The following is a 14,684-nucleotide window of genomic DNA, read 5'->3' as shown; positions in this document are numbered from 1 at the left end:
GGTGTAGAGGAGGGAACCTTAGGGACATACCCCGCACGAGGGTAAAGGAAAGCTTTAGCCAGACCGGGCGCAAAGTCTATATAAGAAGGGGCCACAGAGAGGGCCTGCAGGTCCCCAACTCTCTTGAGAGAAGAAATCGGCAACAAGAAGACAGTTTTAATATAGAGAAGGCGATCGGAGATCTCCTCAATAGGCTCGAAGGGCGGTCTACAGAGAGCTTCTAACACCACGGCCAGGTCCCACTTGGGGACACGAGAACGTATTGGAGGCCTCAGCCTCAGCGCACCGTGGAGGAAACGTGTAACAAGGGGGTGTCTGCCCACTGACTGGCCACCGAGAGGGGCGTGGTAGGCTGCAATGGCCGCCACGTAGACCTTCAGGGTGGAGTGGGTCAACCCTGTGGAGAAACGGGCCTGCAGGAACTCCAGCACTGTACCAATCGGGCAGTTAACTGGGTCGAGCTGGCGGTGTCTGCACCAAGAAGTGAAAAGTTTCCACCTCAAGGCATACAGTTTCCTCGTAGAGGGAGCTCTGGATTGGAGGATGGTCTCAACAACCTCGGTTGAGAGACCGGAAGCTACGAGTTGTGCCCCCTCGGGCCACACCCATAACCACACCCATAACTTCCACAGCTCCAGGCTGGGGTGGACTATTGTGCCCTCCGCCTGTGAGAGGAGATCCCTCCTGACAGGAATCTCACAGGGAGAGCCGTCTAGGAGGGAAATCAGGTCCGAGAACCATACTCGTCCCGGCCATAACGGGGCTACTAACAGCAGCTGGACCCCATCCCGGCGCACTCTCTCCAGAACTCCTGGGAGCAGAGCAATCGGGGGAAAGGCGTACAGACGAAGCCTCGGCCACGTCTATACCATGGCGTCCAGCCCCAGTGGAGCTGGATGAGTCAGAGAGAACCATAGGGGACAGTGCGATGTCACTCGAGTCGCAAACAGGTCCACCTGAGCCTGGCCAAAAACTCTCCAAATCTGCTTCACCACCTCGGTGTGAAGCCGCCATTCCCCGGGCCTCTGTCCCTACCTCGACAAGATGTCTGCTCCCATATTCATATGCCCAGGAATGTGAACCACTCTGAGTGAGAGGAATTTGTCCTGGGCCCACACAAGGACCTGGTACGCTAGTTTGTTTAGACGGCGTGAGTGCAGACCTCCTTGGTGGTTGATGTAAGAGACCACCGCTGTGTTGTCGGTGCGCACCAACACATGGTGACCTCTTAGGTCTGGGAGAAAATAACGGAGTGCACGCAGCACGGCCAGCATCTCCAGGCAGTTGATGTGCCATGTCAGATGGCAACCACTCCACAGACCGCGGGCAGGGTGGCCACTCATGACCGCACCCCAGCCGGTGAGGGACGCTTCCGTCGCTAGCATCACGCGGCGACAAGGAGCTCCCAACACCGGGCCAGGCGTGACCTTGATCATGCGAAGTGGGTTTCCCCTTGGGAAGAACCCCTTGGTCTTGAGCCACCACTGTAGGGGTCTCATGTACAGCAGGCCAATAGGTATCACGTTGGACGCAGCTGCCATCAGACCCAGCAGTTTTTGAAACCGCTTGACAATGAGTGACTGGCCTTCTCTCACTCTCGCGACTGCGGCGAGGATAGACTCGATCCGAGCAGGTGACATGCGTGCCTGCATCGTGGTCGAATCCCACACCACGCCCAGATAAGTGGTTCTCTGTACTGGAGAAAGCACACTTTTCTTGGCGTTCAGTCTTAACCCCAGCTCTCTCATGTGGGCGAGAACGACATCTCGATGCCGAACCACCATCTGCTCTGATTGAGCTAAGATCAACCAATCGTCGATATAGTTCAGTATGCGGATGCCCTGGAGTCGTAGCGGAGACAGGGCTGCATCCACACACTTCGTGAAAGTGCGGGGTGAGAGTGCAAGGCCAAAGGGAAGTACTCGATATTGGTACGGTCCAGAAGAGAGCCGACTCTGCATGCTCCGCTCCCAGGCAAACAACGCACAAACTGTGTGTATCCCCGCCTGAGATATAGCGAGGACAGGGAGGAACACACAGTCTGAAACGCTGCTTGCCTTCGCCCATTTTGTGTTTTGACTTGGAGGGTGCTTTTGGCATACTTTTAAATAAGACTCACAAACGTAAAGTTCTTTGAACAGTACACACACAGAGAGAGCGCTTGCTGAAAACAGAAAGGCTGGTGCTGGCTGTGTCTCTCCAGCTTTTATGCTTCCTGGTCTCTGACGTCACCCGCCTATGAAGTCTCGCCCTTCCATTGGACTGATTACACACATGATTCAGAGACGTCACGCTGGGGGCATTCCCCAATCATTCTCGACGCAGCTCGAGTTCCTGAAAAGGAACTATATTACATCTAAAAAGTGTTTTGTATTAAAAGATTTCTCTACTTCTCCAAGTGATTGTGATTACTTGAAATATAATTCATTGTAAATTATACATTTTTGTATAGTAAATATTACATAAAACAATTAATGCAATGTCATATGCACTTGTTTCTTGTTATCTAAAATTTGCTTATTGCCTTCACAAAATACTTTTTTAACTAGTCCTACTGTTGTTTAATTAGATGTAATTGTTACTTGATGATTGTTGATTGGTATTTATAACATACTTCAAAATTATTGATTAAACTCTCACAAAAACCTATAATTATGAAAGACAATGTGATTTGATAGTGTATTTTAAGGAATATGTTCCTCTATGTATATTTCTCTTTTCAAATCGATAGATTGTGCATGAGAAGCCAATTAAATAGATCAAAATTAAGTAAATGGTAACCAGACTGAATTTGAATTATATATATTATAAAAAATAAACTGTTGTGTAATAAGTACAAGATTACATTTCTGAAGTAATATTCAGGAATGTGCATGATATAAATAATGTACAGCTTTTAAGATTGTAGTATCTCATAACCTTTATGTCAACATGTAGCCCATTATTTAATCAGCAGAAAGCTAGATGATGATTTTATTATTGGTGTTGGGCGACTATTACACAAATATCCTAGTGGTGGCCATTTGCCAAGTCACTCCCTTCATAACGACAGTACACCAATTTCTGCAGTAAACAAACGGTGAGTGGCGCTGTGCATCAAAGAATATCCATACTTTAGCAGTTCACCACAACTCGGTTTATATTCTTATGCTGTTTGCCTTATAGTGGCATTTACTTTATTAAATAATAATAATAATAATAAAAAACCCTTCGACTTAACATGTCTGAAACAAATAATGAAATGCATAAATAAAAGAAAACATGGGAGAAATTGGTCTGTAATTTATCAGCGATATTCCGCAGGGTTTTGCCCTGAGACTAGTAGAGTTTTCGCCCCCATCCTCTCTCGCAACTGACACTCCTCCGTGCAGTCGCAGAGAATCAACAGCTTCTTTCACAGTGAGGATGAGGATGATGCCACACATGTAGAAGAGGATGATAGAACGCGCTCACGAAAGAGACCGTCCATGGATTCAGTGTGGTGCGAACAGTTGTGAATGAAAGACGTGAAGACAACTATAGCAAGAGGAGCTGTGCATTTTTTCCCCCAGCCTGAAATTTCTTAAGGCGTGAATTCGTTCCTCCAGTCCATTAATGAAGAGATTTAACGATACTTTCTGTCCCGGTGACATATAGACAAAAAAAAAAAAACTATTCATGTTGCAACCTCAAGCTTTATGACAATGGATTATTCGCTGTTATTATACAGCCTTTGGGTACCCGTTATTCTCGCTGTTGAGGGTAAGTAAAAGCTCTTTGTTACCGGGATACTCTGTCTCCAAGCTGCAGTTATATGGTCATCAGTTGGCTATTTCTTTTATGAATTCCGTAGAATGTGTAATAACAAACAAACAAAATAAAAAATCTGTACTTCACTAAAGCTTGTGATTTGCAGACAGCGCGGACTTTTCTGGCTCGAAAACTTCGCGTTTGTCGAAAACTTACATAGTCTTGGTGCGATTTTGCCTTTTATTCGTCGGGCAGTAATGCAGATGATATGCAAACGGCTGCATATGTACAATATTTTATGGCGTTGAAAAGTAAATGAAAATATGGAATAGATTAGGTCCGTTTAGGTGTAGCCTTCACTGGATGACTGTCTGGTTTTCATATCATTACCAGGGCTTAATGTGTCTGTTTCTGAATCATTATTGCATTTATTTGCCGTTATACTGACTAATTCTAGTTTCCAAAGGTCTGTTTTTGAGAAATGTCGTATTCCGTGTGGAATCCTGCGCGTGGAAGCTTTACACACACCGAAGACGTGTTAGTGTTATGGCATGTCCATGTATTGATACAGACGATGCTGTTTCCTTTGCCACATGCTCCGTGCCTTTGTTATTAGGCTGTAACAAACTGTAAAACAGTTGGATAAACCAAATCTAACAGTAATTGTTGTGTCGAATGAATATGTTGTTATACATCGAAGCATCTCTTTATTTTTCTTGGAAGTGTATATCTTGTGAGGTTATAATGACAGCAGGGTACTGCTTTGATCATTGCTGTATGAAAAATCACATGTAGATTTTCAGATGAGCTTTGTGCTGCTTGTGACACATGGTTTAGGACTGCTGAAAGCCCCCTGTTGCTCTGGTGTGACACATTTCACCCTAAAGGCTTTTAAGTCACCCAGAGGCATCACTTCAGTGTAATTGTCACACATGTTAATTGGCTTGTATGATCACAGTTGTTCAAAGGACTACACTTGGTGAGTCGCTTCTAACTAACAATGCATTTTGAAATTAAATCCAAGTCAGTTTTTGAAAACAGTGGTGAGGTGAAACGTGCCAATATTGAGCCTAGGTGTGGTTTCGAAAAAAAAAAAAAACTATTGATATCTCTGAGGTCTGTTGACTTCACACTACATTCTTGTCGAGAACCCTAATGAATAGGTTTGTTTCCCCATCATATTTTCTAACCCTCACAAATGTAATTTACAAATGAAAATATATATTTGTGCATCTGTAAAATCTTTTGTTTGCATTTTTAACAAAAAAATGCATACTATTAGTATATTAGCAATCAGTCTCTCATTCTTCTTGTAATTTAATGATTGATAATTATTAATTTCATATTCAAAATAAATTGCTGCTCAGCAAAAACAAGATAGTTCCTTGTTACAAAATTAGAGTCTCAAGGCAGTTTGGTATTTTTAGTACTGATACATGCAGAGCTGACTTCATTATGTACCTCGGTCATGTCCCTTAACTAATAATTATCTATAATCCTTTAACTACAGTGGAGCCAGATGCTCCTTCACCTTGGCCATTATTCGATTCTTTATCAGTTTCAGTGTGAGGATCTTAATCGATAGTGTGTGTGTGTGTGTGTGTGTGTGTGTAAGAGAGAGAGAGAGAGTAGATGTTTGACTCATAGGCCTATTTCCGAGCAGGTTTCTGAACAGACTACATTAGTTACATTCCAATGGAGGTCAAGTGGGCCGAGCACCTCATGACAAGAGGGAAAGTGTAAAGCTGCATCCAGGGTCCCCTGTGTCAAGTCAGTCCATCTGTCAGAAGCCTTCCAGGAGCTATGGTGTTTAAATATAAAACAAAACCTTACATGATTTGGCCTTGTTAGTGGTTATCATTAATGTGGTTTAAAAAAATGTTTTTTTTTTTTTTATTATTATTACAGTTTTATTACAAGATAATAACACGTTCTTATGTTTCCATACACAGTCATTGAGCTCCATTTTTTTTTAAATTATTATTATTATTATTATTATTTTTTCTATGCATTCCACTAGATCTCTTTTCCATTGTTTTTCATAGCAGTGGAAACATGCACTAGAAAGACAAATTTTACCACTGCGTATTGCATCATGTGGAGAGTTTTACACGGTACGAATAATCAATACAGACTAGTCGAATACCTTGCCTGTGTTGCATCCAAAGCACATCACTACTGTAAACATACACAGTGAGTCCAGTTACAGTCAGATTAATGCGTACACATTCTGGATAAAGCCAAGCTACAATAAATAGGACTAGCCCCTATAGAACTTGCATGTGGAAATCCAAATCACATGAAAATACTCGATTTTCAAATCCTGTGAAAAATCGCTGAAATATGATAAATGTGACCACACCTTTAGTCCAATTTTGCAAAAAACTGGATTTGTATGATTTCATTTGGCCCATTCATATTAAGAACGATAACTATGAAGATGACTGTAACACTAGCTATATATTCGCCGATATCAATGCACAATAATGTTCTGTTTATTCTAATGGCACACTTCAGTTATGTCTTCTGCCAATTGAAATGCCCAAGCTCTTTAAAGTCGGGTGAATTCTGTTCAGATGTTAATGTTTTATTATTAATCAGAAAACGATATTGTGTCATTATCCTTGTGGTGTGAACTTCCTATTCTCATAGACTTAGAGTATTAAAGCTTAATGATGTTAGTAATCGTTATAGCCATTATCATCGGTGAGAACGTTCCTTACAGCATTTCCAAGACTAATGCTTTAAAATCAATTTTGGCATGTTTAGATGCTTACTGTAATTAATCTAATAAGCACTATTCTTTTATTTTACTCCCTATAACTGCCTCTAAAGGTTGTTTGTTTTTCTTTATAGTCTTACATTCTGATAAACTAGTGGAGTAACAAACGATTTCAAAGAATAAGTACATCTGCTGACTGTACACAATAGAGTTTCAAAGAACATCCTGTACACTCATTTGTGTGAAATAGACAGCGATGAGCTGCTATGTGTAAAAATAAGTGTCATAAACATTGTTTTTCACAATGCAGCCAAATGCACAGATGCAAAGAGCTTTAAGGAAAGACTGAATGTGGTCATTAGGAATTGATCAAAGCGTCAATTTTATGAATATTTCACACGGCGAGATGCCCTTACGGCTATTTCGTCACACAGTTAGCTCTCTCTGTGATTTACAGCGCTGTAAAAGTGAGGTGTACAATCCACATAAACGGCATGTGTATGTTTGCCATATGTGCTTTTGCCGGGGCCTTAATCAGCTATGTTAATGTTCTGCTCTAAATATTCCACGGATTTTCTTGCAGATGTGTGCGTGTCACATTAATTTAAAGCGAGCACTCGGCTTCATCGAACGCTGACTTACAAAGTGAATAAAACATTCACATGTGCGGTTAATTTGCGGAAGTTGGCTCAAGCAGTTTCGCTCCACTGATCGGAGTGTATTTAGAGAACAGCGAGCGCCTGGAATGCAGAACGTCACTGCGCTGCGAGCATCCCTGCGGTACACAACAGGATCTGTTCTCAGATCAGCCACAGGCCAGAGCTGGAGTGGGTAGATAAATGCGGCTCACATTATTAGTGTGCGGAGTGAAAACAGTGATTAGGCCTTCCGCAGACTGTGCGGGGAATTCAAATGAGTGAAGTGATTTGATATGTACCCGCTAAAATGACAGTTTTTAGCGTGCTGATGCTCTGTTGTGTTAAGAATGGAGGCTGATGTTGTCGGAGCCTCATTGATTGCCTGTTTTGCAGAGACTCTTATGGACAGCAGGTGGGCTACTACAGAGCTGGCGTGGACCACCTATCCAGAAAGCGGGGTGAGTTACAGCGTTTTCCTGTTTGTAATTGTCCAAAAGGGCAGCTATTAATCTACACGTGCATTGACGAGACAAATGAAAGAGGGCCATTAACAAGAACAATCGTTCACAACCTCTCTGTTTGCAAGGGGCAGTTTATTTTACACATGTGACTGGTGAAGAAATTAACCACAGTGAGTCTGACCTTAAGCCTGGCACCCCCCCCCCCCCCCCGACCCAAAACCACTCGCTCCCGTAGTATGATTCGTCTTTGGAATGTGCATGCGAAGTCAGTCAATGGAAATGATGGGTTGCCATGGAAACAATCTTAAGCAGCTCAGCCCTTTCCGCAGGCTGGCGCTCAATGTCTGGCATCTCAAAAGCCATGCATCATCATAAGTAATGTGTTCCTTCACACCTGGAGATAAACACATGCTACCCCTCGCTGCGGTGCCTCTTAATTGTGTTGTGAGAAGTTCAGGCAACCCGAATGTCACCTTTGAGAAAGCATTTCTATTTACCCTAACCACCGACATGAATTTAATTGAGCATTTGAGTCGTTCATTATTCCTACTTCCATGGTATCTTACAGGTAACATCTCAATAATGATCCATAGATCTGGATCATTTTAGGATCTTTAGGTTTTATGTGACACTGTGTCCTAACCAATAATTTGTCAGTCCATAGTAAACAAGAAAATGTGGCATGATTTCAAAGCCAATCTGAAAATATGTTATATTTAATAAACAGGCCAATGACAAAGAATGTCTTTTATTCCCTTTTCCATGGCATGTGCCAATTAAAACGTCATATTTTCATTCTTATTTTCATTTGAAAAGGCCTAATATTATGAATGCAAATATCATGAATTATTGATTCATTCATACATTTTTTGGAGTCACACCGCTTGGCATTTTACAAGGCAGAACCTTGCCCCTTAAAAAGCTCCAGTGATCTGATATTTGAGGAGACATACTGACACTGACACACATTCATGAGGGTCCTCTGTATGATATAATTTCTTGTTTTAAGGTTGTTGTTTTTGATGTTGGTTGCATCACATGATTAATTTTTTTTATTTTATTTTTTATTAAAAAGCAGTGAAGCAGTACTTTTTCTTAAGGAATTATAATATAAGATTATGTAAAACAACTTAAAAAGGTTCTCTTTTCAATAATGCATTTATTTATTTAATTGTTATGTCACTGACCAATACAGTTATGCGGAGAAAGATCAAAAGATCAAGGACCAGTGTGTTACATTCAATAGAAACTATATATAAAGAAAGAATTCACTACATAGAGAGGAAGGTCATAATTTATAACATCACTGCGTTCCATTTTTTGCTAGTTTCATTGGAAGGAAGCAACACAATAAGACCTTAAATGATGAATTACATGTAGTCTTTACACAATTCCTAAGGTCTTATCTACTGTCATTTTTCAATTGGACATTTAATTTTAAGAAAGTTCATTGTGCATTCAGTGACAGTATTTTATGTCCTTCTCAGTGGGAAGAAGTGAGTGGATATGATGACCTCTTGAGCCCCATTAGGACATACCAGGTCTGTAACGTACTGGAGCCCAATCAGAACAACTGGCTCCGGACAGACTTCATCCCACGCAGAGGAGTTCTTCGAGTTTACGTGGAGCTCAAGTTCTCTGTGCGGGACTGTGGCAGTATTCCCAATATTCCCGGCTCCTGTAAGGAGACCTTTAATCTGTTCTACTATGAATCGGATGGTGATGTGGCTACAGCAAGCAGCCCGCCATGGAAGGAGAACCCCTACGTAAAGGTCAGCCAGATTGATGGCTTCTTTTAATTGAAGACTTTGCATGATAATTCATTTTACAATATTTTAGTGAATGATGGTGTCTTAACTATTTACTTGGGAATGTAACACATATTTAAAGAAATTGTCATCATTTAGTGATGTCATTCTAAACCTGAATGCCTTTTTATTTCTGTGAAACACAAAATATATTAGGTCAGTGTATTATTGTCCATTTAATGAATGTCAGTTGGGTCCAATAATTTTTTTTACGATGCAATGTTTTCATGGGTGAACTCCAGTAATTTTAATAGGAAATAACACAAATAGATATTTTGCAAGAGTACAAAATATTTTGCACAGATTTCACAATAGGTTCAAGTTGGTCACATGAGCCCCTTTCACACTGCACGTTCGACCCGGAAAATTGCCGGAACATTGCCGGGTTGCCTTCTGTGTGAACTCAAACATGTCCCGGGATTGATTCTGGGATTTATCCTGGGTTGGGGACCTAGTAACATGGTTCAGTCCCGGAATGAGCTCTGTGTGAACAAAAGCCAGAACTAACGCCATAAAGGGTGTGTCGTAGTGATGACGCACATTATCGTGTGACTCTTTTACCAGGTGTTTTGAAGGCAGATCAGCGTTCGCGACGAAAATATATTTGCAAACTGTTTCTCTTGCACCTGATAATAAAGTGTAGTGGAGCGCGTGTCTGAAACGAATCCTGTTCAGTCATTCTGCAACTGAATAAATTTACTTCTTTTCATGAGAAAAAGTGCCACCGGCGGTTGTTAGTCTATGACTACCGCGGTGGTAAAAATCAGCCACCGTCACAGCCCTAATCAGGTCAACACAGAGAAGTACAGAAATTCTACATTGAAAAAAAAAACTGTGCTGGTATGGGATTGGATCGGTATCGGCAGATACTCTGAATTTTCAATATCGGATCAAAATGGTATCGTTGCATCCCTACATTTTTAAGGGGGGGTGAAATGCTCGTTTTCACTCAATATCCTGTTAATCTTGAGTACATATAGAGTAGTACTGCATCCTTCATAAATCCAAAAAGTCTTTAGTTTTATTATATTCATAAGAGAAAGATAGTCTGTACCGATTTTTGCCGGAAAAACACGACCGACTGGAGGCGTGACGTGTGGGCGGAGCTAAAGAATCACGAGCGCGAATAGGCTTTTGCGTTGAGAGCATGTGGAAGCTGTGACATTACCGTGAGGGAAAACCCATCATCCAAAACAAACCATGGCTTACAGTCAGATTCAGCCGTTTATTTATGATCCAGAATCAGATCCAGAGGCTGAAACTGAACGAAAGCAGCAGCAGCAACGACTCGCTCCGAGCGGGGCTCGAACCCGGGTCTCTGGCATGGGAGGGGACGCACTAACAAGGAGGCAGAGATATTTGAAGCAGTTTTACTCACCGCCTGCGGTTCCAACACACGATCGTGACCCTTTTTCCTTGGGATTGCATCATCCTTAAGAAATAAACGATACGCAAATCCGTCGTCAAACTGGGTCTTGTGAACAAGCATCTTCGAAATGCAGGGAACAAACAAAAACACTTGCACAACTCTGTTGATGCTCTGTAAAAATAAACTCCATCCACTGGTCCCTTAATGCTGTTTTTTTTGGTAATCTGTGCAAGGTTGTCTTGCCCTGGCAACCAAAAACACACTTCTTTTGTGACTTTTCGCGACGCTCTCCCTCTGATCAGTGAATCGCTCTGATCAGTGAAATGTCTGTGTTGCTCAGCCTCGCTATACGGGAGCGCGCGCTCTTCCGGCAGAAGTGCGTCAGGACCCATATAAGGAAATTCCGCTCCATCTAACGTCACACAGAGCCATACTCGAAAAAAACTTTCCGAAACTTGTGACAAACCGGAAGGAGTATTTTGGGAACAAAAATACTCCTTCAAATGTACAACTTAATTTTTTAAACTTTGTCCATGTTTAGCATGGGAATCCAACTCTTTAACAGTGTAAAAAACTCAGTATGCATGAAATAGCATTTCACCCCCCCTTTAACAAATGTTTGCTAATGTGACCGTTAGAATGACTTGGGCGAGTAAATGATGACATAATTACAGAAATAAAGGTTTATAGTCCACAAAAAGATTATCCTAACAACAACAATATCCAAATGAATGTCCTTACCATCTTTACTGTCTTTTGTCCCAGGTGGACACCATAGCCCCCGACGAGAGCTTCTCATTGCTGGAGTCAGGAATCGTCAACACCAAAGTACGGAGTTTCGGCCCTCTTTCCAAGGCTGGTTTTTACTTGGCCTTCCAGGACCTGGGCGCCTGCATGTCCCTCATCTCGGCCAGGGTCTTCTTTAAAAAGTGCTCCACCACCATTGCTAACTTCGCTGTCTTCCCCGAGACAGCCACTGGTGCCGAGGCCACCTCTCTGGTCATCGCCGCCGGAGCCTGTGTGCCAAATGCCATAGAGGAATCTGTCCCTCTAAAGCTGTACTGTAACGGAGATGGAGAATGGATGGTTCCCGTGGGAGCATGCACCTGCATGGCGGGCTTTGAGCCGGCCAAGAAAGATACTCAGTGCCAGGGTAAGTGTTTGGCTTTTTATATCAGAGCAAAGCGGATTCTGAGTGTCTGCTGGCAGATGCTACAATACAGATGATAAAATCTGTCTGAAGCAATGCAAAGGTTATATGCAGGTCAGAGCGGTTTATATCTTTTTTTTATGCAGTCACTGGTAATGCTAATTTTTGCACACACACACACATTTTTCACACTGAATAGCATAACTAATTTTTTTCTTGACATTCAAAGACATTTTTTTATTATGTAACCTAATTTCACATTTAGTGGTTTGCTGTTTTTTTATGTTAAAACTGCAATTACATTAAATGAATAGTTCACCCAAAAAAGAAAATTAGTTTTCTGTCTTCCATTTAATAAAAGTAAATCAGAATCATATTGACTGCTTTATTAAACTTCCATGGTGCTTTTTTTGTTCTCTTTTATTAACCTGTTAGCGTTCCACTGTGTTTTAGATGTTTTAGGCGAATTTTACAGGAATGCTAAGAAGTTAAATGAATAGTCAACAAATTCTGCAGCATTTCTCTATTCGTATTCCTCAGAAGAAAGAAAGTAGTGTTATAAGACTATTATATAATTGGATTTCTCTTTGAATTCTGGGGTTAAAGGCCAAAACTGTTGCTGTATTTTTCGGACTTTAAGTCGCACCTGAGTATAAGTCGCATCAGTCCAAAAATACTTAATGACGAGGAAAAAAACATATATAAGTCGCACTTGACTATAAGTTGCATTTATTTAAAACCAGGAACCAAGAGAAAACATTACCGTCTACAGCCGCGAGAGGGCGCTCTATGCTGCTTAGTGTAGACTACAAGAGCACTGAGCAGCATCTCTGGCAGCATAAGGGGCCGTTCACATATCGCGTCTTTTGCATGCTCAAATTCGTTATTTCCAATGTAGGTGCGCAGTATGCTTCTCATAATGGAAGCGACGCGTTCGCGACGCACACGGGACGCACACGTTTTTTCCATGCGCGTCCGCACTGCATCGAGTAAAAACTTTTCAACTTTTCAGAGAGCTGCAAGCGCACCGCGGGTCATGTGACAAGAACTAACCAATCAGCTTTATCCTTTCCCGTAACAACGTTGAAAGCTCAGCTAAGATGAAGAAACAGCTGATCATAGTTGTATATGGATTGCCATTTTGAAATAAATTTAGTGGCAGAGCTACTGCAAGTGATTTTTAGTGTTGAAAATTAATTTATCCTTTACTGAAATTTCCGCGTCTTCATGGAGAGAGCACGTCATGGTTGCTTAGCAAAGGCAGATGCCTCAGGGGCGCAACTGCCTGAGCCCGTTTTCCACGCGTTTTTAGGCACGATATGTGAACGGCCCCTAAGAGCGCCCTCTCACGGCTGTAGATGGTAATGTTTTCTATTTCTTCATTTCTCTTGGCTCATTTCTCTCGGTTCATGTCAAATTAATTTTGATAAATAAGTCGCACCTGAATATAAGTCGCAGGACCAGCCAAACTATGAAAGAAAGTGCGACTTATAGTCCGGAAAATACGGTCATAGGATTTTTTGGTGAAAATGAAAAGGCCAGAATTTAGGAGCTCAGCTAAGGCTAGTATTGCCAGCCATTCCAGAATCTTGAGTTTCAAACAATAAGAACAATGCGAGGACTCGCCTGTACTGATCCACAGTCTCCCCGCAGACCTTGTCTGGGCTCAGCACAGAAGAGAGAGAGTCTTAGTAATGGGTGGAGGACTGCAGTGGTGTCAGAGAACAGAGCTGCCAACAGCGGCAGAACACACTGACACGTCCCAGAGACGGATACATCTGCTGACGGCAAGACTAATTCTCGAACATGATTCTGAGAGAGTAATGAGGAAAATTAAAAGATAGACTACAGTAAGAGTGGCGGAGGAGAGAGTGGGAGTGCAAATGAATGATGAGGTGGGCTCATAGTAATAAAATGTGAATTGTGCGGGCCTCCTGAACTGTTCTCTGGGAAGGAACTGGTGGACAGAGGGGAACTTCCTTTGAGATTGCCAGTATGTGGCGGCTCATTTGTTTCCATCTAGTTGTTCAAGGTTAAGAGCTTGCCTTAAAGGACTGATAAACGACTCTCCCAGGCTGTTCTATACAGCCGTGAGATGCACCATGTCCAATGGAGAGTGCACCTAATTTCTTTTACCACCTTCCAGCTTTAATCCACAGACCCACTGACACACACACACACACACACAGAGAAGGCAAACAGCCAAGCCCAGTTAACATTTATATGGGCATATTCTCACTCTCTCCCTGTCTCTCAAAGCTCTTCCCATCTCATGCTCGTGCTCGGTCTGAATGCGTAACGTCATGCATGTTAAGGCTGAGAGCAGGGGCCACTCGCTCAGATTTTTCCACTGTCTTATTACACTAGCCGTGAAGCGATATGTGTCATGGGAGGAATACTGAAGATGATTTTTTTTGTGTTTGCTATAATTCACCTGTGGTGTCACATGCAGGACACATCTCTCGGCATGGTCCCCATTAACTGCAGTGTTTCGTGAGGAGACACGGGTGTGGTGGATTGTTTACGGGAAAAACAGAAAGCAGTCGATTCCTCAGCCAGACTGTTACATCAGCCGTTTTCTTCCAAAAGAAACGGACTGACTTTAGTGCAGTTGGCTCAGGAGGTGCAGTTAGCAAACCGACTTCATCGGAGTTTGGGTTATTCATTCTTGCTATAAATGTTTTGAATCTTATTCTGAAGTGTGCTTGTGTGTTGTACTTTTTATAGTTTTAGTAGCTATATACAGAAAAACTACAATGCTTCAAGTAGGCTATTTTACGGAGCTGTCAACACTGGAAACTCTGACA

The 14,684-nt window shown here is 42.1% G+C and overlaps 1 protein-coding gene across 1 annotated transcript in view; it reads left to right on the top strand.

The window, feature by feature from the left end:
• Positions 1-3,333: 3,333 nt before the first annotated feature.
• LOC128025712 (ephrin type-B receptor 3) overlaps positions 3,334-14,684 on the top strand; it is a 33,185-nt gene continuing 21,834 nt past the window's right edge. The window contains exons 1-4 of the mRNA XM_052612231.1: positions 3,334-3,741; positions 7,483-7,547; positions 9,038-9,322; positions 11,493-11,880. Of these exons, the coding sequence (XP_052468191.1) occupies positions 3,678-3,741; positions 7,483-7,547; positions 9,038-9,322; positions 11,493-11,880 (802 nt within the window). The 5' untranslated portion in view covers positions 3,334-3,677. The remainder of the gene's footprint in view (positions 3,742-7,482; positions 7,548-9,037; positions 9,323-11,492; positions 11,881-14,684) is intronic.

Source organism: Carassius gibelio, chromosome A2, assembly GCF_023724105.1.
Source record: "Carassius gibelio isolate Cgi1373 ecotype wild population from Czech Republic chromosome A2, carGib1.2-hapl.c, whole genome shotgun sequence".
NCBI classification, from domain to species: domain Eukaryota; kingdom Metazoa; phylum Chordata; class Actinopteri; order Cypriniformes; family Cyprinidae; genus Carassius; species Carassius gibelio.
This window is presented reverse-complemented; position numbering and strand designations above follow the sequence as displayed.